Genomic DNA, 23,630 nt, shown 5'->3' with positions numbered 1-23,630 from the left:
TTTTTTCATTTTTAAACAAGTTCATTTATTCCGGAAGTATTCAACTGCATCTAGGTGCATGATTTTCAGCAAAGTTGACTGGGTCTGTCTGTGCCACTTTACACATAGCTGACTAAAATTCGGTCTTCTGGTTCCCAGGTGCAGACTCTGAATGAACAGGATTGGGAGCGGGCCCAACAGGCGAGTGTCTTAGCAAACGTAGCGCAGGCATTTGAGAGTGACGTCGATGTATCTGATGGGGAGGATGACAGAGACCCTATCTTCAGCTCCGTGGATCTCTTGTCGCCCAGTGGGCAGGCTGATGCCCAGACGCTAGCCGTGATGCTCCAAGAGCAGCTGGATGCGATCAACAAGGAGATCAGGTAGGTTTGCTTTGTGTCTCTTCAGGTCTCAGCCTTGTTGTTGAGTTAGACGGGGGGCCTCTTGGAGCTTTCTCTTATTTTATAAGTCTAATGAAATGGGGAGCCAGCTTTGTAGCTCTTGTCTGACCGCTTCTCTCTGCTACCGACTGTGTGGCCCAGAGTCCAGGCCTTGCCCCTCTTCTGGCTCCAGGGGACAGTCTGAGAACAAAAGTTATGGGGAAGAGGCTTCCTTAGATCAGTGAAATGGTTGGTCCAGGCCAAATAAACTAGCCTCTGCCCTCCTGCCTTGAGCTGGGCTTTAGGCCGGGGCATCATGGGGCTGTCAGCAAGGTTTGAGCCATTAACACTATCTTCTGGAGGCTCTTGGCCTGTCTTGATTGTAGGGGCCCCAGGAGCCCTACGTATGAAACTGAGATCTCTCTCTCTCTCTCTCTCTCTCTCTCTCTCTCTCTCTCTCTCTCTCTCTCTCTCTCTCTCTCTCACACACACACACACACACACACACACACACACACACACACACACACACACACACACGGCAGTTTCTGGGAGGGGGAAGAATGTGGCCAGGCTTTGTGAAAGGCCTGAGCCTTGGGCTTCACCCGGCTGCTAGGGAGAGCTTGGAGTGATGGGAGCAGAGGGAGGAGACAGAATGGGAGGCCTATAGGAGAGGGCTCTGAACTGAGGGTGCTGGGTGGAGTTGGGAAGAAGGGTGGGACGGGACTGGTGCTGGAGGTCAGGACCTCATAAGTACATTCAGGAGCCTCCTCCTCGTCACTGTGTTCTTTGTTTCACTGGCCCTGGGCTTGCACTTTTTGTGTTCTCGCTGTTGTGTGGAAACCTCCCTGCTACTGTGCAGGCTGTACGGAGCAGCACCAAGCCCCACAGTGCTTGTATTTAAGGGGCTGATTGTAGAACTGCCTGGTGGTGACTGGGCCAAAGCCTGACCCTACCCTGTGTCTTGGCGTTTCTGGGGAAGGAAGCCACACGTTGGCAGGGTTGATTTAATATCAGCTGTCCACTCTAGAGAGCAGCAGCACCCGAAGACCACACAAGCAGGGCTTTCCTGCCTGAGTAGCATTGAGAATCCTGGGCCGCAGGGGTGACCTTTTAGTCAGGTGTGCCATGTACCAAACTCCAAGACAAAATGCTGAGACCTAATGCTAACCTAACCAGCGCAGCTGGGCCCACCCTCTGTTCTTTTTTTTTTTTTTTTTTGGCGGGGCCATGGGGGTTAAGTGACTTGCCCAGGGTCACACAGCTAGTAAGTGTCATGTCTGAGGCTGGATTTGAACTCAGGTCCTCCTGAATCCAGGACCAGTGCTTTATCCACTGCACCACCTGGCTGCGCCCCCCCCCCCTCCCCACTCTGTTCTAGCAGAACACACCACGTCAGTACATGCGACAAACCCATGGCCCACAAGGGTGCTTTCTCTTCGGATCAGACTCTGTTAGCAGGAAGGTACTAATGAGCCCTTTTGTTTTAGATTGATCCAAGAAGAAAAAGAGAACACAGAGCAGCGGGCAGAGGAAATTGAAAGCCGTGTGGGTAGCGGGAGTTTGGACAATCTGGGTCGGTTCCGGTCACTGAGCTCCCTCCCCCCACATCCTGGCTCCTGCCTCGCTGGGTCCTCTCCTCCGGGGAGTGGCCGCTCCACCCCACGGCGGCTCCCACACAGCCCTGCCCGGGAGGTGGACAGGCTGGGGATTATGACTCTAGTAAGTCTTTGCCCTTTTTTCCTCTCCATTCTTTATATCTTTCTGTGTCTGGTCTCTGAAGTTGTGTGCTTTTGTGCGCTTTCCATCTTCTCACACTCTTGTTGCTTGTGTAAATTTGTGCTTGCTAGTGAGCCACCAGAAAATGGGGTGAGCTGAAACTGATTTTATATTTGGTTATTCAGGCTTCCAGCCCCTAAAGTATCTTAAGCAAAGCTCTTTTTCTTTGATGCCACACAAGGTCAGAGGGGGCACACCCTCTATCATGGGTAACACACAAAACATGAGTGTGGTTGAGAGGTAGGTCGAGGAAGGTAAGGCACGAAGAAAGTGTAGGCAGTGACGGGAGACAGAATTCCTGGAAGAGGCAGGATTTCAGGGGCCACGTGTAGACACTGACCCTCATGTGTGACTCCGATTCTCCCTGGGCTGAGCTGTCATCAGAAAGCAGCGGTTGTGCTTGCTGATTGGGGACAGGGAGGAGCCGGGACTGCCACTGCCCTGGTGCCAGGAGCTCTGACCCCCCGGCAGTGACCATGGAAGGTACTGGGCTGTAGCAGGCACCCACGGAGGACTTGAATCCAGGCCAGCTGCCTAGCCACTCTGATGTGCTGCCTGCCTCTTGTGCTTTGCCTTAGAGAAACCAAGATGAGGAATGGCCTAAAGCCCACCCACTCGTGTGCCTGCTTTGGTTTCCAGTTGTATACAGTAATGGTTTGCTAAGAGGCCACTTCCTACAGCTGGCGACCAGTGCCCCCAAAGTCTCATTAGTGTGCTCCTTGTGCTGTTAAATACAGGCACTTCAGTGCAGGGTTGCCAGCCCTGTTTGCCCCCTGCATGCTGCCCTCATCACCATCTTCTGCTCTCCCTTTCATTCCATTCTTTTGACCTCTAACAGTTTTATTCCTAGTTAGTTCATCCTGATTTTTCCACATGTTGTTTGCCAGCATAATGCTTTCTCTCATTGGGTGTGCCTTGCTATATCATTGCCCTTTGGTGGCTGGATCTGACCCTTCTGCCTCAGGCGGGTGCTCGACATTGTTGCCCTTCCCCCCTTGGGGGCTTTGGCTCATTACTGATGTCAGAAAGGAAATCCAGACGGCCAAATTGGGTGCAGCTCACAGACTCTGTACAAACTGCAATGGTTGCTTTTGATTTTGTGTTATTTTATTTTTGTTTTGTTATTTTAGCCATCTCCAGATTCATTTTTAATCCAGACCTCAGGTCCCCATCAGTCTGTAGTTTACTCATCCACCTCCCCTCCCAGTTCCACCCCATCCTATAATGAGGCTTCACAGCACTCTCAGGTAAAGCAAAGTGGACGTTATTGGGTGAGATTGTGTGTCTCTGTTAGAGTCTTGAGTATGTGAGTGGTTTTTCCCCTCTTGGTCTTTCTTTTCATCGTTTTGGTCAACTTTGACAATGGCGAATGTTCAGATCTGTTTCTTGTCGTATTTATCATTCTGTCATTTATAGCATGACTGAAGAAGCTTCCTACCTTATCTTCTTCCCTCTATGGTTTTATGAAACACAGCCGGTAAAAAGGGATCCATGCACTGGCTTTTCTTGCAGGTCCCACAGCGACATTCTCTGTTAAATTGACTTATGCTGAAATCTAAAAGGAGGCTGCATTGTACAGTCAGCATCTGTTAACAACCACTAGACGATCAGTCAAACGAGTTCTTCCCTTGAAGGAAGCCTCTGACTGCTCTGTTTTAATTTAGGATGAGAGTTTGGTGATGGAATGGGGTTTTGCAGGGAAGCAGGGGGCTCATTTTAAAGCAGAAGACTTTCTGGGCCCTGGATTCCACTACAATAAGTTCTCAGGAACTATTAGAGAATTCTTTTGTTTGACTGGAATCTTTATGTTCAGAGTATTAATAAAAGTAAATGGCACACTGAAAATAAAATAAAATAAAATAAAATGGCACCGTTCAGGAATCATGCCATCAAGGTATAATAGGAATGGAATCGAATGTTGTTTCATAATGTTTCCATATTGTGCCAAGCTTCTGTCTTCACAAACATGTAGGAATTATTTTATTTATTACCTGAAAAAATTTTATCATTAACAAATTCCTTTTTCTTCCTCTCGCTATCCCACATTCCTCTTTAATGTGTTCAGCTGCTTAATGCTTTTGTTTTCAACTACGGAGTTTTCAATAAAACTGGTTTCTCTGAATTTCTTTTCTTTGCATGCATCTTTCAGCCTAGTGATTTAAGGAAACATCGTAGAAAGGTAAATGATTTAGCAATTTCATCTGACTTTTTGGTTTTCCATAAACTTTCCATAAATCTATGGTGTATCACAGGACCCCAATTGTTCCTCAGAATAGGACAAATCATCTCCACAATGATATTGTGTCTTACACCACTGGGTTAATTTTGATGTGTCAGAAATAAACTTAACTTCTTTTCCTCTGGAGGTCTGTCAGTACAGAATAATCTGTCCTGTGCGTTACACACACATGTACACAATCATGGACTTCCTGGAATCTACCTACAGACTCCAGGTGGAGAAATTCTTTTCTTAAAGCATCCCTGAGGAATGGTTTATCTAGCCTCTCCTTTGTCCTAGTAACAGTGGACAGCTCTCTCCTTTGAGGAGTAGGAGCCCTTGCCATTTGGAAACAGTTCTAATTGTTAAAAATGGCTAACTCTTGCTGTGGGCCTACCCCGTCTCCCAGGGATGTCTGATCCTTCTTTCATGTGACCACCTCCCAAATATTCAACGATTGCAGGGACATCCTTTCGTTCTTTCCACTTTTGTTCTCCTACTCCCCACTTAATGGTGCCCACGTTTCAAGAGCCACTCGTGGGATGTACTTGCTCGTGTCCCTCCTGAACAGTGGTGCCAACACTTGATTGTAGCACTCCCTATGTGTCCTGTGGGTGAACAGAGACAGCCTAAGAGGACACTCTTAGCTGTGGCAGCAGCTTCAGCTCCTTCCCGGGCACTTTGGTAGATGGATGATAGATATATGGGAGCCAGTATTACATCCGGTCTTTTTCACTGGTGTCTCTAGAATTGCTTTTATTTTTAGTGAGGCAATTGGGGTTAAGTGACTTGCCCAGGGTCACACCACTAGTAAATATTAAGTGTCTGAGGCCGAATTTGAACTCAGGTACTCCTGAGTCCAGGGTTGGTGCTCTATCCACTGCGCCACCTAGCCGCCCCTAGAATTGTTTTTTAAGGGAAAGATTTTTGCATTTACGTCTGTTCAGATTCATTTGGTTGGTTTCACCCTATTGAGATATTATGAATAATTGATAAAGAAATTAGAATAGGACTAAAGATGAATCCCAGGATTTGGGGGCATTTTAGTCGTAGCTCCAAAGAGCTCAGTTCTACTTGCCCTAAACCCCAGTAAATTAGACTCAGTCATTGTCAGTTTTAAATGGTGCCCCGGATAATTAAAAAATGACTTAAGTTCCCACTATGTGCCAGGTATGTTAGAGCAATAGTTTGACGCGGCCATTTTCCATGGCGTCTCAATGGAAGCAGTCTAACCTGATTTTCACATATACCAATGTTCACGTTTACTTGAGTATACATAAACAAATAGAATTAATATAGCTCGATGGATTGTCAGCAGCCTAAATGAATTTATGCCACCCCCACCCCTGCTAGCCTTTGGCGACCTGGCCTGTCAGTCAGCAAGGACTAGCAATTTAGTGGCAAACCTGGGTCTATTAGATCTGTGCCAGGTTGAATCAAATTATTTTTAAAAGCATTTCAGAATGCTAAAATTTGCATATTACACTCTTTTGGGATTGTCCACTTTAGTAGATTCCACTGGGTTGCTAAAGACATAAAATCCAGCTGAATCAATGATAAAATTTATTTTGTAAAATCACATTTTTATAGAAAACCCATTAATTTACTCCCCCCTCTCCATCCCATTTGAAAAGTTACTAACTATGGCTCCTCATCTTTGAGTCCTGGCACATAGAACAGGCTGTGGCTCATGTGTGTGCCTCCCTTCAGGACCTTTTCCTAGGAATCATAGACTCATAGAGCTTGGAGGGGCCTTGGGGAGTGTTGAGCACATGGGGCTGCAGGACAGGAGAGGATGGAGATGCCAACTTGAAGGCCCAAAGTCCCAAGTTCTGATGCTACCCTCGGGCACCCTTACCTTCATGGTACGTCAGGTTCCTCCTCTGTAAGATGGGGAGAGTCATACCGGTGACCATAGAACAGGGCTGAAAATTAAAGCCTTGAATGAACACCCCTCGAATCGTTATCCTAAAAGCTAACACCTCTGGGACTCTGCCTGAGGCTGTCCCTGAGCTCTCCAGGGTCCTGGGGCTTTGCCCCTTGGCCACGCTGCTCAGAGCAAATGACCTAATGGGTGGGGGGGGGTGTTAAAGTTTTCAAATCAGGATTGAAGGTACTTCAATAACCTCTTGAAATAGCTCTTTGATGGTTCTCTTCTTCTCTTCTAGTTGCCAGCTTCGAGAGAAGAGGTCCGAGATGACAAGACAACCATAAAATGTGAAACATCCCCACCTTCATCCCCAAGGTCCCTTCGTTTAGACAGACTCCACAAAGGAGCTTTGCACACAGTGAGCCATGAAGATATCAGGGACATTAGGAAGTAAGTAGCCTGGCTCTTATTTGAGGGGATTAATACATTAAGGACCACAGTCAGCGTGTGCATGCTTCCATGCCTGGCTGACCAGGCACAAAGCTGCCCACCTGCCCAGATCACCTACTGTTGACTCAGGGTTTCACAACATTCAATCTGTTTGCCTTTGTTAGTGTGTGTGTGCGACACAGCTGAAAAGAATGCTTGTCTTACACACGCCTTAGGTTTGCGAAGCAGATGAGATAATCAAGTGCTGGTTTCACAAATTATTGTCATGTAGCCTTTAATGTTTTCATAAGATTTTTAGCACCCGTTTCCTTAAAAACTGCCAGCATCCTAAGGATAAATCAAGCTGTTGCTCATCAAGATCTCCCTGTGCTCTGCCTGAACCTATTATCACTGTCTGCCCCTGGAAGTGAGGAGAAGGCAGCACAGAGGGAGCCACCTCTCATTCTGAGTAGCCACGCCATCTGCCACCCCTAGAACCCATACATTGTGCCAGATGCGTGAGGTTTCACTGTGACTTGAATTGGCTTCTGGAAATGGATAGTTCATTCTCATGACCCCAAATCTCACTCTTAGAAGGTGCTGTTCTGAGCAGTTTGGGTAAGGTTTTGTTTTGATTTTGTGCTGTGAGAAGTCAGCCTTTGACGTGTTCTGAGGGCTCGCTCAAGAATGTTGTTTGCTCATTATTCTATGCCCACAATTTCCAAAGGGTTGAAGTTAAAGAACAGTTTTAAGCGTCTGCCTCGATTTTTGGCAAATTCTTGTATACATGAAATCAGACTTCAGGTTTCTGTGTACCAGGACCACTAATTTTGCTCTGGAGACAGCAATGAATGACCAGTCTTCTTATTCCAAAAATAACTGTCAAATCCTATGAATTTTACAGATCTCTTATGAGAAGACGGTTGTGAATAGCATGAATAGAGTGCTAGGCTTGGAGTCAGAAATACCTGAGTTCAGATTTGGCCTCAGAGACTTTAGCTGTGTGACCCTGGACAAGTCACTTAACCTTTGCCTCAGTTTCCTCAAATGCAAAATTGTGATAATAACAGCTACTTCCCAAGGTTTTTTTGAGGATCAAGTAAGATAATGTGTATAAACTCTTTGTAAACCTTAAAGCAAAATATGAATGCCAGCAGTTATTATTATTAATACAAAATCGTGAAATCAATGAAGAAAAGCTTTTAAACCTCTCACAAATTCCTCTTTGTAGCACTTACTTGCTGATGAGGGAGCATTCTTATAAAAGATATCATGGTGTGCTTAATGCTCCCTGCGTGAGAGTAATTTTTTTTGGGGGGGGGGTGAGGCAATTGGGGTTAAGTGACTTGCCCAGGGTCACACAGCTAGTGATTGTTAAGTGTCTGAGGCCAAATTTGAACTGAGGTCCTCCTGAATCCAGGGCCGGTGCTCTATCCACTGCACCACCTAGCTGCCCCGAGAGTCATTTTCGAATGAAATCTACCTTTTCAAAGATTTTAACCAAGCTGCACGTGAATCCAGAAATGTTTAGAAATCCTTTCCCTGTTCACATTGTTTGCATTTCCTAAGTTTTTTGTTTACTGGCATTCGAAGTAAATATCACATTTGTTTTACATAATGGGGGGCTGGAATTTTTGTTTAAAAATGTGAAGAGTAAAGATTATATATTGAATCTTTTAATTTTATGATACATATTTTAAAGACTAAAAATATTCTTTAAGTTCTACAGGTTCACAAGATGGTCAGGTCAGCAACCCTAGCAGCAGTAATAGCAGCCAGGATTCCCTTCATAAAGCACCCAAAAAGAAGGGAATCAAATCCTCTATCGGTCGCTTGTTTGGGAAGAAAGAAAAGGGTCGGCCTGGACACACTGGCAAAGAGTCCCTGGGGCAAGGTTGGTTATTTTCCAGTAGTTTATGTAACCCTTTGAATTGGGGAGGAACAAGTGGCTTAACTCATTTCATTTTAACTTCTTCAAGTGAGAGGCCTTTGCTTTATACAATTGATTTAAGTACTCAACTTATTATGAACTTAGTTGTTAACATCCATTGCTAAGTAATCTAGTAAGAATGTTCCATAATGTGGGGTCTGAAGTTGTCCAGGGTTTGCAGTTCGACTCATCTCTAGATAGTCAAAAGCTTAATGAATCTGGAGTTGGAAGGACTCTCTAGTTCTGTTGGACAATTTGTTCTTGAATGAGGGCCCCATCTGGAGCTATGCTGATATGTGGGAAGAATCCCTGCTGTCAGGTTGGGGTGTGGGGCTTTCCCCACTCACCACTGGAACCCCTGGCCCCCTTCATTTGGCAGGGCTCCTCAAGCTCCCTTCTGCTTTCCTGAGGTTTCTGAGGTTTGGCAGACATAGCCCTTCCCTGTCCCTTTCATCAATGCTCAGATAGCACCCGATGTACTCTCAAGACCCCTCCTCTCAACTGGTTCTCCTCTGGACATTCCGTGCCCTTTCTCATGTACCATGTCCATGTCTGACTTGACCAGAGAACCCCTGGACAACCACCTGCCCTGGGTGCCTCCAAACCTCCCTCCCTCCACTTCTTTGCTGGCCATATGACACTCAATCAAGCAGCTCATTGGAACCCCCAGATCCTTTTCAGAGGGGTTGCTGCCTGGCCATGCCTCTCTTTGTACTGGACAATGAAAGTTGGCTTTTGGAATCCATTTTTCTTGGATTTTGCCCATTATAAGCCTACTGAGATCTTCTTTGGATCCCAACTCCAGCATGTTAGGTATTTCTGCCTCATTTGGTTTATCTTCACATTTGATAAGTCCAGATAGATCCCTGCTACCCTCTGCTATAGCGACCGTCCAAAGTGACATCCCCTCATTGATAACTAATCTTTTCTTTTTGTTTGTTTGTTTGATTTTATTCTTATTTATTTATTTTGAATTTTCCCTTTACGTGTAAAGACAAATTGTAACATCAATTTTTAAAACTTTGTGTTCCAAATTCTCATCCTTCCTCCTTATTCTCCCCTTAAGAACTCAAGCAATTCAATATAAGTTATACTTGTGCAGTCGTGTAAAACATATCAGACAAAAAAGCTTTAGAAAAAGGAACTAACAACAACAAAATATACTTCCATCTATATTCAGGTACCATCAGGTCTTTCTCTGTAGATGGATTGCATTTTTCAAAAGTCTTTCAGAGTTGTCTTGGATCATTGCATTGCTGAAAATAATTAAGTCATTCCCAGCAGATCATCTTTCAGTATTGCTTTTATTTTGTATACAGTACATTTCACTTTGCATCAGCTCATGTAAGTCTTTCCAGGTTTTTCTGATAGCATCCTGCTCATCTTTTTTTTTTTAAATAGTAAACTTCATTTATATAGTACTTTAAAGGGAAATTTCCTTACAAAACACCCATGAGGATAACTAATCTTGGGTCTGGTTATTTAACCTTTTCTGAACCTACCTCATCATACTTTCATCTAGGCTCTGTCTTGACCCGAACTAGAAATCCCTTTAATATGTTTTGGAATCTTTTGAAAAATCAAAGTTAATCTTACTAGTATTAGAGGGTTTCTGAGCTTTCGTTCTCATGCACTCTCATGCTCAGGTGTGCTCTCTCTCTCTCATCTGTACAGCTTATTCTGCAGGCCTTAGGAACCTGTGAGCTTTTCATGCCATACCTGGATGAGCTGTTTGCTTAAACTACCTGCATTTACATCATTAGGAGAATGCTCTTACAGTATCTTCGTTCTATAGTGAAATAAGTCACAGCCTAATTGTGTGTAGTCAGTTATTGTGAAGGAGTGTGTGGGTGGGGAAACTTCTTTCCAGAGTTGGTTTTTATTTACAAAATACACACTTCTTAGAGAATGGTCTTTAAACCCTAGTATTCGATTTTGATGTAACTAATGTCTAAATTTGTATACAACCTAGAAGCTTCTTGCACTACAGAATTGGGAAGGATTTTGTGAGGTCACTTACCTGGAAGTCAGAAGTGTCCTGGCGTGTCCTTGTTATCAAGGTGTTTGCTCCTGATCCCATGTCAGATCTGCCCTTGGGAGTGTCTGCCAGCCCTGCTGAGTGAGCAGGAGGCTCATAGTTCTGTTTCCTGGCTTCTGGGGCATAACTCTTTACTGACACTCCATAAAACTATAAGGCTATTCAAATAATTGATTTTCTTTGTAATTCAGTGTCTTTTATTTTATACAGTTTAAAACCTGCTGAGAGGAGAAGCCTAGGCATTAATAGTGTGAGAAAATAGTTATTAATAATGGATTTCTAGGCGAGACCCCAGAGATCAGTTTCAGTCCTTTCTCTTCCTCATTTCAAAAAGTACAGCTCTTGCCTGGATGAGCCCAAGGGAACAAAAGAAATGGAGGTAGACACTCTGTCTAGCTCAGTGAAGAATCACACCTAGATACTGGACTTTGCCCTTCAGTGAGGGTTGCATACTCTTTCTCTGATGTCATCTATAGAGTTCATTTTAATTTAGACCACCCTCAAGTCATGTCAATCAATGGAACTGAATAATGCTAACCAATTAGCTTTGATCAATGTATAATGACCTGCCTCTATCTAAAGAGGATAAAACCCTTGGCCACCTCTGCTGTCTCTTAGAGTACCCCCTTCCTCTTAGGACAATGTAGGTCTAAAGGCCTGAGACCATGAGGAGTTAGGGAGACACATGGTCAGTACTTTACTGATGTATAATATTAATTAATAATAAATGTTTACTGTCAAAACTGGTACAATGGCAATTAATATGGAAATAGAAATTAATTTATAAAATACAGTTTTATCCATAATAATTTTTTTTTAAGTGAGGCAATTGGGGTTAAGTGACTTGCCCAGGGTCACACAGCTAGTAAATGTTAAGTGTCTGAGGCTGGATTTGAACTCAGGTACTCCTGACTCCAGGGCCGGTGCTCTATCCACCATAATAATTTTTAAAAACACACCAGGCCAACTGGCAAAGGGATCCATGTCACAAAGTCAGTCAAGAACACCCGTTCTAAACATGTACATCTGTAAGGTTGATAGAGAGGGGCAGACAGTGGTGCTGGGACAGAGAGAGGCTAATTAACCTCTGTTGGGTCCAACTTTCTGACCCAGGCCTCATTAGTATCTATCTAGTCTGCTTTGATCTCTGTACAAAACTAAATTGTGAGTAAATCGCCTGGAGAAATGAAATCATTGAGTAACAAACTTCTTAAAGGTTAGCGCCTCTGATTGTGCCCTACTAATTTAGGTATCCTTCTGCCTCCTTGGACAAGAGCTCCTTCTCCTGCCCTTCCCCCAGCACACACAGGCCAGAAACAGCTGCCGCTGTGCATCTGTCCTGAATGCTGTCACCTCATAGCTAGAAAGAGGCACCAGCTTCTAGATGGGCTGCTCTAGGACTGGGGGCCAACACCACTGGTCATTCCCTGTGATAAAAAAGTCCTCCTCTACCTACGACCAGTTTATTCTCTCGTCTGTCAGTGGCAAAGTTTAGTTGTGTGCACCCTGACCTTTGGGGGGGGCTAAAATGCCTTCATGTGGGGTAACATCACTTCCCAGTCATCAATTCCTGGATCTTTTTTCTTTGCAGCTGGTATTACAGACATGGATAATTCCTCTCAAGATGCGCTAGGGATAAACAAATTGGGAGGCCAGGCTGAAAAGAATCGGAAGCTGCAGAAAAAGTGAGTTGTCAGCATTTTTCTGTTCCACTGACTTCTTTCAATTCCTTTTAATGAATCTCTTTGCTAATTGTGCTTCTTGATGCTTCATGGGTTTTATTATCCCCTCCTAAGAAAGAGTAACTGGCATAGACTTTTTATTTTTATTTTTTTTCAGCAACAAACATTTATTTATTTTCCAGTTACACGTAAGGGTACTTTTCTTTTTTCTTTTTTTTTTTTAGTGAGGCAATTGGGGATAAGTGACTTGCCCAGGGTCACACAGCTAGTAAGTGTTAAGTGTCTGAGGTCAGATTTGAACTCAGGTCCTCCTAACTCCTGGGCTGGTGCTCTATCCACTGTGCCACCTAGCTGCCCCAAGGATAATTTTCAACATTCATTTTCACAAGATTTAGAGTTCCAAATTTTCCTCCCTCCCTCCCTTCCTTTCCTCCCCCCTCCACAAGATCCCAACCAGGTTATATATGTACAATCCACAAGTGTTCTTTTATCAGTTCTTTCCATAGGGTGCATAGTAAGCTTCCTTATTAGTTCCTTGGGATTGTCTGGGATCATTGCACTGCTGAGAGTAGTTAAGTCATTCACAAATGCTCAGTGAACAATACTGCTGTCACTATGCACAATGTCCTCCCAGCTCTGCTCGCTTCACTATACATTGATATTCATTAGTCTTTCCAGGTTTTTCGGGGATCATCCTGTTTGTCATTTCCTGTAGCACAAGACCATTCCACTACAATCATAGAACACAGCTTTTTCCATCATTCCTCAATTGATGGACATTCCCTTGATTCTCAATTCTTAGCCTCCACCAAGAGTTGCTATAAATATTTTTTGTACAATTTTCCCCCTTTTCTCTTTTTCATGATTACTATTGTTAACTATTTCCCTTCCCTCCTATTCCCTTCCCCATGATAGTTATTCTATTATCCATCTTCTTTCATCCTGTCACTCTTCAAAAGGGATTTGCTTCTGTCTGTCCCCTCCCCCACTCTGCCCTTCCTTCTTTTGCCCCTCTCTATTTGGCATGGACTTTTTAATGAACCCTGTGCTCAAATTTGTTTTTCTGTAAATTCTGAATTCTCTCTGTAGTGGATTTTCAGATTCAGAAAACCACCTTGGTAAAGTAGTCACCTTAAAAATAGAAGTCCTCAAAAATTATGGAGCAGAGCCCATTGGGCTCTATTTTGTAGAACCAGAGAATCTGTGTATGGAAGGGACCCAGGAGAGCCTCCCACCTGCCCCAGACCTACAGAAGACCCCTCCCCTTGCTGGGGTCCCCAGGAAGCTCTGGTCCTCAGGGCTGCCTCTTCCACACTGGGATCAGACAAATAATCAGGGTGGTTTTCCTTGGACAGACTTTCTGCTTCCCCCAAACCCCTGTACCTCCAGGCCATAGACCATCCTGGCACCAGTGAAGCTGACTTCCTTGAGAGCCCAGGTGTGATGTGTGACGTGAGTCCCACCTGGATTTTGCCTCCGCTCAACTTGGCTCAGCTTTGAGACTGGACCGGGCATTTCATTCCATGGATAAGCCTGCCCTGCAAGTCTTTATCTGGCCAGGATCCAGGCACAGACCCCGGGGGCACGCACCTGGAAGGGCTTTCTGGCCCTCTGTTTCCCTTGATGATGAATCCCTCGCACTTAGCCAGCCTCTCTCACCTCCCTCTCGCCATGTTTTCCACAAGGCCTTTATCACATGCATCCTGCAGTATGTCCTTGGTCTGCTAGTCAGACCACCCTCTCAGCCGCAGGAAATGGAGCCTGGCAGCACCTCAAGAGGAACACGTGCGTCTGCTTTTCTACGTGGCCACTGTCATCCTTGTTGGAATCTGCTCTGGCACTTGCCAGCCACTAAGGTCAAGCTCCATTTCCTGCCTTTCTTGGGCTCTTTTCTCTTTGGGAAAATGGAGGCATTTTGTGCTCTTCTCCCATCCTCTGTTCAGCACTATTGTCCCTTCTCTTCTTCAAGGACAGTCTTTCCCTTGATGGTGCTTCTTGTTCCACACGATCATTGGAAGGAAAGGAGAGGAAAGGAAGGACCAAAATCCTTAGCTGCTTTGTCATTGTCATTTGTCATTGGGCTTCTGATGGGTGTGAGTGGCCAGGACACGCCTAGAATTTGGTACACAGTTTGTATACCTCATGTAATTCTATTTAGGCAGCTGCTGGCTCAGTGGATAGAATGCTGGACCCAGAATCCGAAAGACCTGGATTCAGATCCAGCCTCAGACAACTTCATTAGCTGTCTGACTCTGCACAAGTCACTTAACCTCTGTTTGTCTTAATCCCCTGGAGGGGTAAATAGCAAATAGCAAACCACCCCAGGATCTTTGCCAAGAAAGCCCCAACTAGGGCCACGAAGAATCAGACATGATGGAAAAACAACTGTACAAAACAGCGCTACTTGGATATAGGTTTAGGCATCTGCCCTGAGGGAGCCCTCTTAATGGTGCTCCTGCTCATCATTTTCAGCCATTTTGTGACTGAGTTTATAAAACTGATTTTTCATTTTCTCAATTCAGAAGGGGGAAAACAGAGCACGCGGCAGTCTCAGAAATAACGGGCGCTGTTCCAGTCTAAAGTCAGGTGATCAGCGTCATCGTTTTCTGAGTGGGCTTTAGGGCAGTGACAAGGACAGAGGACATGCTGAAGGCTCGTCCTCGCCCAGTATCTGTGAGGAAGCCGCACCGAATCCTTCCTCATCTTTTCTACGATCAAGGAGGGAGTTATCTTTGACCTCTTTACCAGTGTGGGCTTGATCGGGAAGAGGGGACGGGTCAACTGGAAAACAAAATTGAGCCTGTGTCTGAAACAAAAGCGGTGCCTTTGTCATCTAAGAGATAACCTGCTCACCTGAGAATGGAAAACAAGCTGGGTGGCCCAATGACGACGGGGGCTGTCTTTGCCTATGATGTCAGTGACGCAGGGAGCGCTAAGGAAGTGGAGGAACCACACACGGGACATTTATGACTTGAGAAAAATTAGTGCTCTAGAGCCTGTGATCAGAACCTTGTCTGCTGGGATCTCAGAGCCCCAGAGATGAGCAGTATTGGGGAGGGGGGCACTATTCATATCCAGGGCTGGCTGTCTGCACTTCTGCTTCTGTAGCCACTGGGAAACCTTGACCCTGAGGTGAAAGGAGTGACTAGATCTATTTGCATCTGACTCCTGGGGATACTCCTGCCCCCCCAGTGGCATGTCTTTCCATTAATCCTCTGAACATCACCCTGGCCACTCCTGAGCTCTCTTCTGTAGTATGGGTTGTATGCACCAGCTCTTCACTGTGGGTGAGAGGAGAGAAGGAGAAAGAGCGATGGAGAGAGACCCCTCAACCTCCTCTTCCCATGCCTGGGGCCACCCACAGAAGGTCATGGTGTAAATGAGGCCCATAGGAAAGGTTTTCCTATCTCTGTGTTAGATATTGCCAAAGAAGCATAACTTTTATTTCTGTCATTTTGAGGAGATTGTAAATATCCAAGAAGAAAGAAATTTTAAGATGATCCATCAAATAGAAAATGAATTAGATTAACAATAGATGTGCAGATCCCGTGGAGAGGGATGTAAAGGAGACTAGAAAACCTTGTTGCTTTATTGGGTCACACCACAGAGGTAGGACCGTGTGTCTTGGTGGCCTCTGGACCCCAGGGCAGCCTCTTGCTGCCTGTTCTCGGGGGTCCTCCATGCATTGTTTGGCAGGAATAGGCCCTTTCCTGACCAGGGCTGAGCCCTGATTGGGGTTAACTCCAAACAGGTGCAGTAGGAAAGGAGAAGTTACATTGGGAGAGTTAGGGTGATTTTTGTAGGATTGACACATCCTTTTGCTATGGAATTTTTTTTTTTTTTTTTTAGTGAGGCAATTGGGGTTAAGTGACTTGCTCAGGGTCACACAGCTAGTAAGTGTTAAGTGTCTGAGGCCAGATTTGAACTCAGGTACTCCTGACTCCAGGGCCAGTGCTCTATCCACTGCGCCACCTAGCTGCCCCTCATTATGGAACTTAAATGTGAGCCCTCTCTTTTCTTATAGATAGCAAATTAAGTGTAAGAACCTTTGGATTAGCTTTGATGTAACGATAGGCATATCTGTCAAAGAAAACTAGAGTGTCTAGAGAGGGGATCCCCAGTCAGGGTTGGGGAGGACCTGATCATACTGAGAGCTAGAAATGGCCTGCATCCTTTCTTCCCTGTAGCCATTCTTGAGACTTGTCCTCAGCCCAGCCCTCCCTGTCCTTTCACCAGTTACTTCCCAACACTCCCCTACTCTGCTCCCTCCACCCCCTTTTTTTACAAACTTCCAGCCTGTACTGCACAGCAGGGCCTTTATGACCACCACACAAGCTGCCCCAGGTACCACTGTGATGACCCATGCCCCCTGCCCCTTACCTCCAGGAGACCCCCATCAAGGGATGTCCCCTGGAGTGCTTGGAGGCAGTGACCAGTGAAGGAGACGGCTCCCCGCCCCCTTGCCCACTCACCTGTCCATGGAAGGGCTGGGAGCTGTGCCTCAGATCTCATCCCATTCTCTTTACTGCTCCATAACTCTTTCCTAGTTTCTGTCAAGGGTGGCGTCATCATCTTTGTAGCCCTCCAGGTTCTTGTCCTCAGCTTTTCACCGTCACTTGTCCAGCATATCCAAATGGCATATGCTGACCTATCTGGCTTCCACTTCCACCTTTCTTGACTCCATCCCTTTCTCCTCCCAACCACTACCATGACACAAAAGTGGGGGCTGGTAAAACCCGCCTAGAATCTGGGGACTTGCTGGGCTGTGCCCCAACCCTCTCAACTTAGTAAATGTATGTGTCCTCTGGTGTAACTGTGGGACTTTTCATCAACCTTGTTCTTCAAAGAGAGACTGGATGGCTAAACCTGCCCCCAGCTCCTTTCCGTAAGATATTCAGTCAAAAATAGCTGCTTCTTCCTGCCGCTCCCCTCACACCCTTGTTTTTCCTGCTTTCTCTTCCCGCTCAAAGCCACACATTGGTCTTGGTTAACTTGCCAGTGAGCAATTACTTTTCAGATGGTGTTCAATAAATTGTTACCCCATTCTAGTACTTTCTCTTCCTGATAGGTGCCTGCCAGTGGAAATACAGAGAAATTATTTTAATAGCTAAAATGTACTTGAAATTGTGGAAGTCGGCCACTTTGTATGTAGTTTTGCCTCTTTTGTATTTACTTTTTATTTTGCAAGAAAATTAACTATACAACTTAAAAAATAAAATTCCTAAGTGAAGCAGGAAAACCGTTCATCCAGCTGCCGTGTGGAAACCGCTGCCCTTCAGAATTGCACAGTATCGTGATCTCGGCACGTAGCGGCACACATTCAGTGGTGTCGATATTACAGCTGAGGAACCCGAGTTCTTTCAGCACTCCAGACTACATGTAATGTGTATGACAGGCAAGCTTTCTTGCACTGTTTATTTCACAGATGTGACCTTAGAAGAATTTGCAAGGTAGCGTCCTCATCACATCATTTACGTGAAAATAGAAAAGATACAGTTTGAGTTCAAGTTAGTAAAGCCTTCATAAAACTAGCATATCCCTCGCCCAAATTGAATTGTTAAAATTTGTACTGTGCAGCACCTCCCACATTAAAATGCTTGTTGTTTGAGTCACTGATTATTTAAAACCTAATATGAAACCATAACAGTTTGTCTCTTGGAACCTCATGTGAAACAAGGCTTCTTCTAACTTGGTGTTTTATTCCACACACTTAGACTTTTTATAATATCCATTATAGTATCAGGGGGAAGTATCTTTCATCTAATTTGTTATGAAAAAGCAGGTTTTTAGCACCATCATTGGTTTTTTAGGGATTATTATACCAGTCATCTCTCCCAAACCCTCACGTGACCAAGAAAAGGATAGGAGCAAGGCTCCCCAAATGAGTCATTGCCTGTCCTGTGAAAGGGATGAAGGTGCATTTCTTTAGCGAGCTCTTCTCTTGGATGGAGAAATTCCATATGGGGTTTTTACGAAGCTGAAGGGAGATGGTGAATTGGGAGTCTCTATGGCATTTTTTTATAATGAAGTTGTATAAGGAGACATGTTTCAGACCGAGTATTTAGAGCTTATTTGCTATGAACCACTTAATAGATTGCATCCCCGCTGTGACTGAAGCGATAAATGCCTGCTGGCTTGATATCGTGGAACACCTGAAATCCACTGTGGGCTTTGGAATGTGCCATGAGTCTCCAGCAAAGTTAAAAAGCTCAGCATTTATGATACAGGAGTTAGTCCAGATGTGCTCTCCTACTATACTGTCGTTAAGACAAAAGGGTGTAGGAAAAGCACTTTTTTTTTTTGGTAAAAAAAAACCCTAAAACCAAAAAACCCCCCTCCCTCCCCTTCCCTGTTATGTTATATTCTGGGAGCCCAGTATCAGCACACCACTGGAGGTGGAGGATGGGGGAGTTGGGCCCTTCCCCAAGATGCCCAGCACATGTTTACAGAATGAATGTAATTGTTCTGAGCAACGTAAAGTGCAAACTTCACAATCTGACATGGCAAGGGGGTGATGAGGAGAGGAAGAACCTTGCTGAATCTTGTAGACTTCATCTGTCTCGGCCTCCTAGGATTGGGTTGGGGTTCAGGCTGGGTCTCTTCAGGGCCCTGCTTTTTGCTTGAGCAGTTGGGCAAGTGCTATGGGAGAAAGGAGAAGAAAGAGGGAGGGAGGGAGGGAGGGAGTGAGGAAGGGAGGGAGGAAGGAAGGAAAGAAGGAAAAAAGGAAGGAAGTGTGGCTCCAGGGGCCCTTAGTCCTGTGAATCCTTCCTTCCACATTGACTTTAGTTTGACCACTTTATATGCTGGGTTCATAACAGGGATTTTCCTTTTCTGTCTTTCCCTGGGCTCTCTAGGGTAAAATCAGGGTAAGTCTTTTGGTAGGTTTTGTGTGTTGGATTTGGTGTCAGACATGTTCCACTTTACTTTGTAAGTACTAAAAACACTTTGATTTATATTTACCAAGGAAATAGTTCCTGGTTTGGCATGGAATATATACTTACAATGACTCTATTCCATTGATACTTCATTGCCAATGGAGTGTGACATAGCTTTTTTTTTTTTTGGTCATTTTTTTTAACAGCATGTTGTGTATTTGTGATGTGTGTATTTATTTTAAAATACATTCAAAGTATACAATTATCTTTTTATAATTAAACTTCTAAATTATTTTCATTTGTTTATTTTTTTTTGCTGGGCAATGAGGGTTAAGTGACTTGCCCAGGGTCACACAGCTAGTAAGTGTCAAGTATCTGAGGCCAGATTTGAACTCAGGTCCTCCTGAATCCAGGGCCGGTGCTTTATATAAATTTTTTTTAAAAACCACCCTCTTATCTCCTTCTTCTTCCCCCTTCCCCTCAGGTCTTCCTCTTATTCCTTTTCATGGTTTGGAGGTAGTGTCAGGTGTTTGAAGGCTGACCAGCCGGATAGGGTTTGAGTAGGGGCCTGATCCCTTGGCTTTGCTGGCAGGGCCTCTGCTTCTAGGCTCTCCTGAGTAGCAGGAAATAGGAAGTGATGGTTCATTGCACATTCACTAGGATGGACTACTTTCGGTTGTTTTAATTGACACGTTTTATTAAATAAAACATTCAGTATATTTAACTACCCAATTGAAGCAGTTTCCCCATAGTCTTCCATGACAGTGACACCCTGCTGTGGCCGCTCTGCCCCACCCTCGCCCTCGCACCCAGTGCACACTTATGTTGGTCAGGCTTGACAGCTCCATAGGATGATGTCATCAGAGTCTAAGGTCTGGTGAGAAAGAACTTTCCATTCCTCTCTCAGGAGTGTTTGGACAAATTTAGAGCTGAGGGAGCAGCCGACTCTGGCTCTGGGGAAGAGGTCTCCTGTGTGCCAGGCCCTGTGTTAGATGCTTTACAAATACTGTCTCAATGGATCTTCACAATAAGGCGGGGGTGGGGGGGGGAGGAGGGGAGATAATTCATTTTACAGATGAGGAAACAGGCAAAGGCCAAGTGACTTCGCCAAGGTCATTTTGTCTGAGTTCAGATTTATACTCTGGTCTTCCTGACTCCATGCCCACCACTCTGTGTACTGTGGTGCCCCTAGCGGTGTATGTGTTCACCTGTTCATTGGGATTTTTAGAGTGTATAACATCTTCTAAATCAGCCCCTAGGCCTCAGTGTTAAGCTACTGAGCTCATATATGGAGATCCTGGAGGGCTTTTATCCCAGCCTTCTCCCACAATGACGGGCATATGTTTTCCCCTTCAACCTGTGGAGTTTTGTGTCTTGTTTTTGAGGCTCCCTGATCACTCTGAGCACGACGTGTGAATTGTCTTTTCATTTTTAAATGTTGTTTGTTTTTAATGTGATTTATTTTGAATTTAATAATGAATAAAATGAGCACTTTCCTCCATCAGCTAGAACAGAAAAAGCCGCAGACATGGGATGAGCGATCCCTGGTATGGAGAGTTGGCTTTGCTTCTTAAGGGTAGAAAAAAATCCATGTGGCACTTTCCAGGCTGTCCTGCTTGTTGGCATTTTCTTCAGAACTCTCCTCCCTTCTTCCCATCAGCCCCCCAGGGGAAAGAAATACAAATCTGCCCAGTCCGTGTTGGCAGCGTCTGAAAATGGGTCTCATTCTCTACCCGGAGCTTTTCTTTTCTCTTTGAAGAATCGAGCAGCTTTTGGACCTCTGTGATTATCACCCTGCTTCTTAAGTCTTCTAAAGCTTGGGGTTTTCTTTTTCTTTAGAACGTTGTTGTTGTGTACATTGTTCTCTTAGTTCTACCCATTTTGCTAGACATCAGTGAAGGTTCCCCAGGTTTCTCTGAGACCATTGCTTCCATCGTTTCTCATGGCCTAACAATATGCTGTTAATTCATTTACCACAGCTTGTTCATTCTGTTCCCCGTTTGACAGACACCTTCTTGGTTTCCAGTTCTTTACTCTAGCAAATGGAAGTGCTGGAAACAGTTTTGTTCTCTGGTTTCTTTTATCTCTCTTTGAATCTCTTCGGGCTATAGCATCTCTGGGTCACTCGGTCACTTTGGGGATGCATTTCCAAATTGCTTTCCAGGACGGCTAGGTCCAAGAAGCCCAGCTGCACCAACAGGGCATGAGTGTCTCCATTTGGGCCCATCTAATGGGTGCCAGGCAGAACTCCAGAGTTGTTTTTAGTTTGTATTTCTTTAATTATTAGTGCTTTGGAGCATTTTTTCCTTTGATTTCTTCCTTTAAGACCTAAGATGTTCATAACCTTTGACCATTTATCTTTTGAGGACATTTAAAAATCATCAGTAATTCCATTTATTTATTTTCCGTTTCCCAATCCAGAGAGAACCATAAAGGGGGGAGGGGGATAAAAGGGTGCCAGAATTCCTATTATTCAGTCACACTTTGTAACACTTTCCAGGTTGTGTTAACAAAAACAGTGAGATTGCTGGTGTGTGGAATTAGTCAAGAGGAATAAGTACAATTGATACAGAGATGGTGTGAGAAAATGTTTGGTGAACATCTTCCCAATATTTTACAGACGTATACAAGTTCTTATTTTGCTTTTGTTTTTTTAGGCATGAACTGCTTGAGGAAGCTCGAAGACAAGGTCTGCCTTTTGCTCAGTGGGATGGGCCAACTGTGGTTGTGTGGCTCGAGGTAACGAATGTTTGTGGTACATTTCAAAGTGTATCAATCCATTCTCTGGACCAGGGGAGATACTCAGTTTTGCTCTGTCTTTTGTTCCAGCTGTGGGTCGGGATGCCTGCATGGTACGTGGCTGCTTGCCGAGCAAATGTGAAAAGTGGGGCTATCATGTCTGCTCTGTCGGATACCGAAATACAGCGGGAAATTGGAATCAGTAATCCGCTACACAGGTTAAAGTTGAGGCTCGCCATTCAAGAAATTATGTCCTTGACCAGCCCATCTGCTCCACCCACATCAAGAACGGTGAGTCCAGGAGAACCCTTTCCCTTGTCATCTTTACAGATGACGATACATAGGAAGTACCTGATTTGTGTCTTGCTCATCCTGATAGGGTCTCAGTAAGTGTCGAATAGATTGAGAGAAACTTTGCAAATGTGTCTATGCGCAAAACTTGGGTGATGACCTAAAAAAGTTGGGAGTGATTTTCAGGGAAGTACATAATCATACATTTGTATGTTAACAAAAATCAAGTAAAAGTTTCTGAAAACTGCCCTTGAGGAAGGAAAGGGAAAAATTTGATTGCACAGATATATCATATCGATGTCATCCCTAACTTGATTCATTTCGCCCTTACTAATTGGAATTTAAGGTCATTCAGATAGACTTGACCAAAGTTTAACAAAATGCACATGAAAAGAGTGTTTCCTAATAAAATATTATAAGTTAGGTCATAGAGATCAGTGGTTGACCTGCTTGTGCAGTGTCACCATGAGAATTTAAGGTCACAGTTACCCACACAATAAAACAGGAGCTGAAAGATTCCAGGCTGGTCTTCACATCTTCCTTCCTTGTGTCCCAGGTAATGGTTTTATTTTACAAATGCTAGAAAGAGTCACATGCTTAGTAGGCAGACTCTTCTTGGTTATTCAGTCTCTCTGCAGTATGCAGGGTGTGGCATTGATCAGGAAGTTTTAGGCCCATGATCAGACTCTTAAATCATCTGTTTGAAGTTTGATTGCTACTCCCAAAAAATGTTCAGAGAAGGAACAGCAGTTCTTGATATAATTTACTCTTCATAGTTTATTTAAACATATTAATATTTTTTTCCCCAAGGACAGAATCATGATCTTATTCTTAACACGATCATAACAGTACACACAGATGGGTCTTGCACTCCAATAACAGCTTAAACCTTATTTGAAAAGAAGTTTACGGGGTAGCTAGGTGGCGCAGTGGATAAAGCATTGGCCCTGGATTCAGAAGGACCTGAGTTCAAATCTAGCCTCAGACACTTGACACTTACTAGCTGGGTGACCCTGGGCAAGTCACTTAACCCCAATTGCCTCACCAAAAAACAAAACAAAAAAAAGAAAAGAAGTTTACTTTCTTATTATTTACCTGTTATTTGATTTTTAAAAGTAAATTAACTTTCATTTTAAGATGTCTCAATTTTGGTTACTTGTCACAGTTAATTTTAGTCATTACATGAACCAGGATTATAATGTTAAATCTAAGAAACAGAGAAATACCAATATTTACAATTTACTTTACAAATTTTACAAAATTATGTTTTATAAATTTAGGCACTGAAAAGAAAATCGTTTATTTAGATGTAAAATCCTCAGTTGTTATGTTTTGGATAAAACTACCCTTTAAGGGGCAGCTAGGTGGCTCAGTGGATAGAGCACTGGCCCCGGATTCAGGAGGACCTAAGTTCAAATCT

General features: G+C 44.3%; 1 protein-coding gene across 10 annotated transcripts in view; it reads left to right on the top strand.

Moving 5' to 3' along the window:
* The window catches only part of PPFIA1 (PTPRF interacting protein alpha 1), a 103,831-nt gene that overhangs the window by 68,686 nt on the left and 11,515 nt on the right, over nt 1-23,630 (top strand). For 7 of the 10 annotated variants that reach the window (XM_043970365.1, XM_043970363.1, XM_043970364.1 and 4 more), the window contains 8 exons: nt 139-362; nt 1,850-2,081; nt 4,288-4,317; nt 6,525-6,676; nt 8,377-8,549; nt 12,215-12,308; nt 21,838-21,919; nt 22,010-22,210. In XM_043970365.1, coding sequence (XP_043826300.1) covers nt 139-362; nt 1,850-2,081; nt 4,288-4,317; nt 6,525-6,676; nt 8,377-8,549; nt 12,215-12,308; nt 21,838-21,919; nt 22,010-22,210 — 1,188 coding nt within the window. The remainder of the gene's footprint in view (nt 1-138; nt 363-1,849; nt 2,082-4,287; nt 4,318-6,524; nt 6,677-8,376; nt 8,550-12,214; nt 12,309-21,837; nt 21,920-22,009; nt 22,211-23,630) is intronic. The other 3 variants (XM_043970366.1, XM_043970371.1, XM_043970370.1) reach the window with 1 other exon arrangement.

This window comes from Dromiciops gliroides, chromosome 6 (assembly GCF_019393635.1).
Source record: "Dromiciops gliroides isolate mDroGli1 chromosome 6, mDroGli1.pri, whole genome shotgun sequence".
NCBI lineage: Eukaryota > Metazoa > Chordata > Mammalia > Microbiotheria > Microbiotheriidae > Dromiciops > Dromiciops gliroides.
The sequence above is the reverse complement of the archived record's forward strand: the minus strand, read 5'-3'. Positions and strand labels throughout refer to the sequence as shown.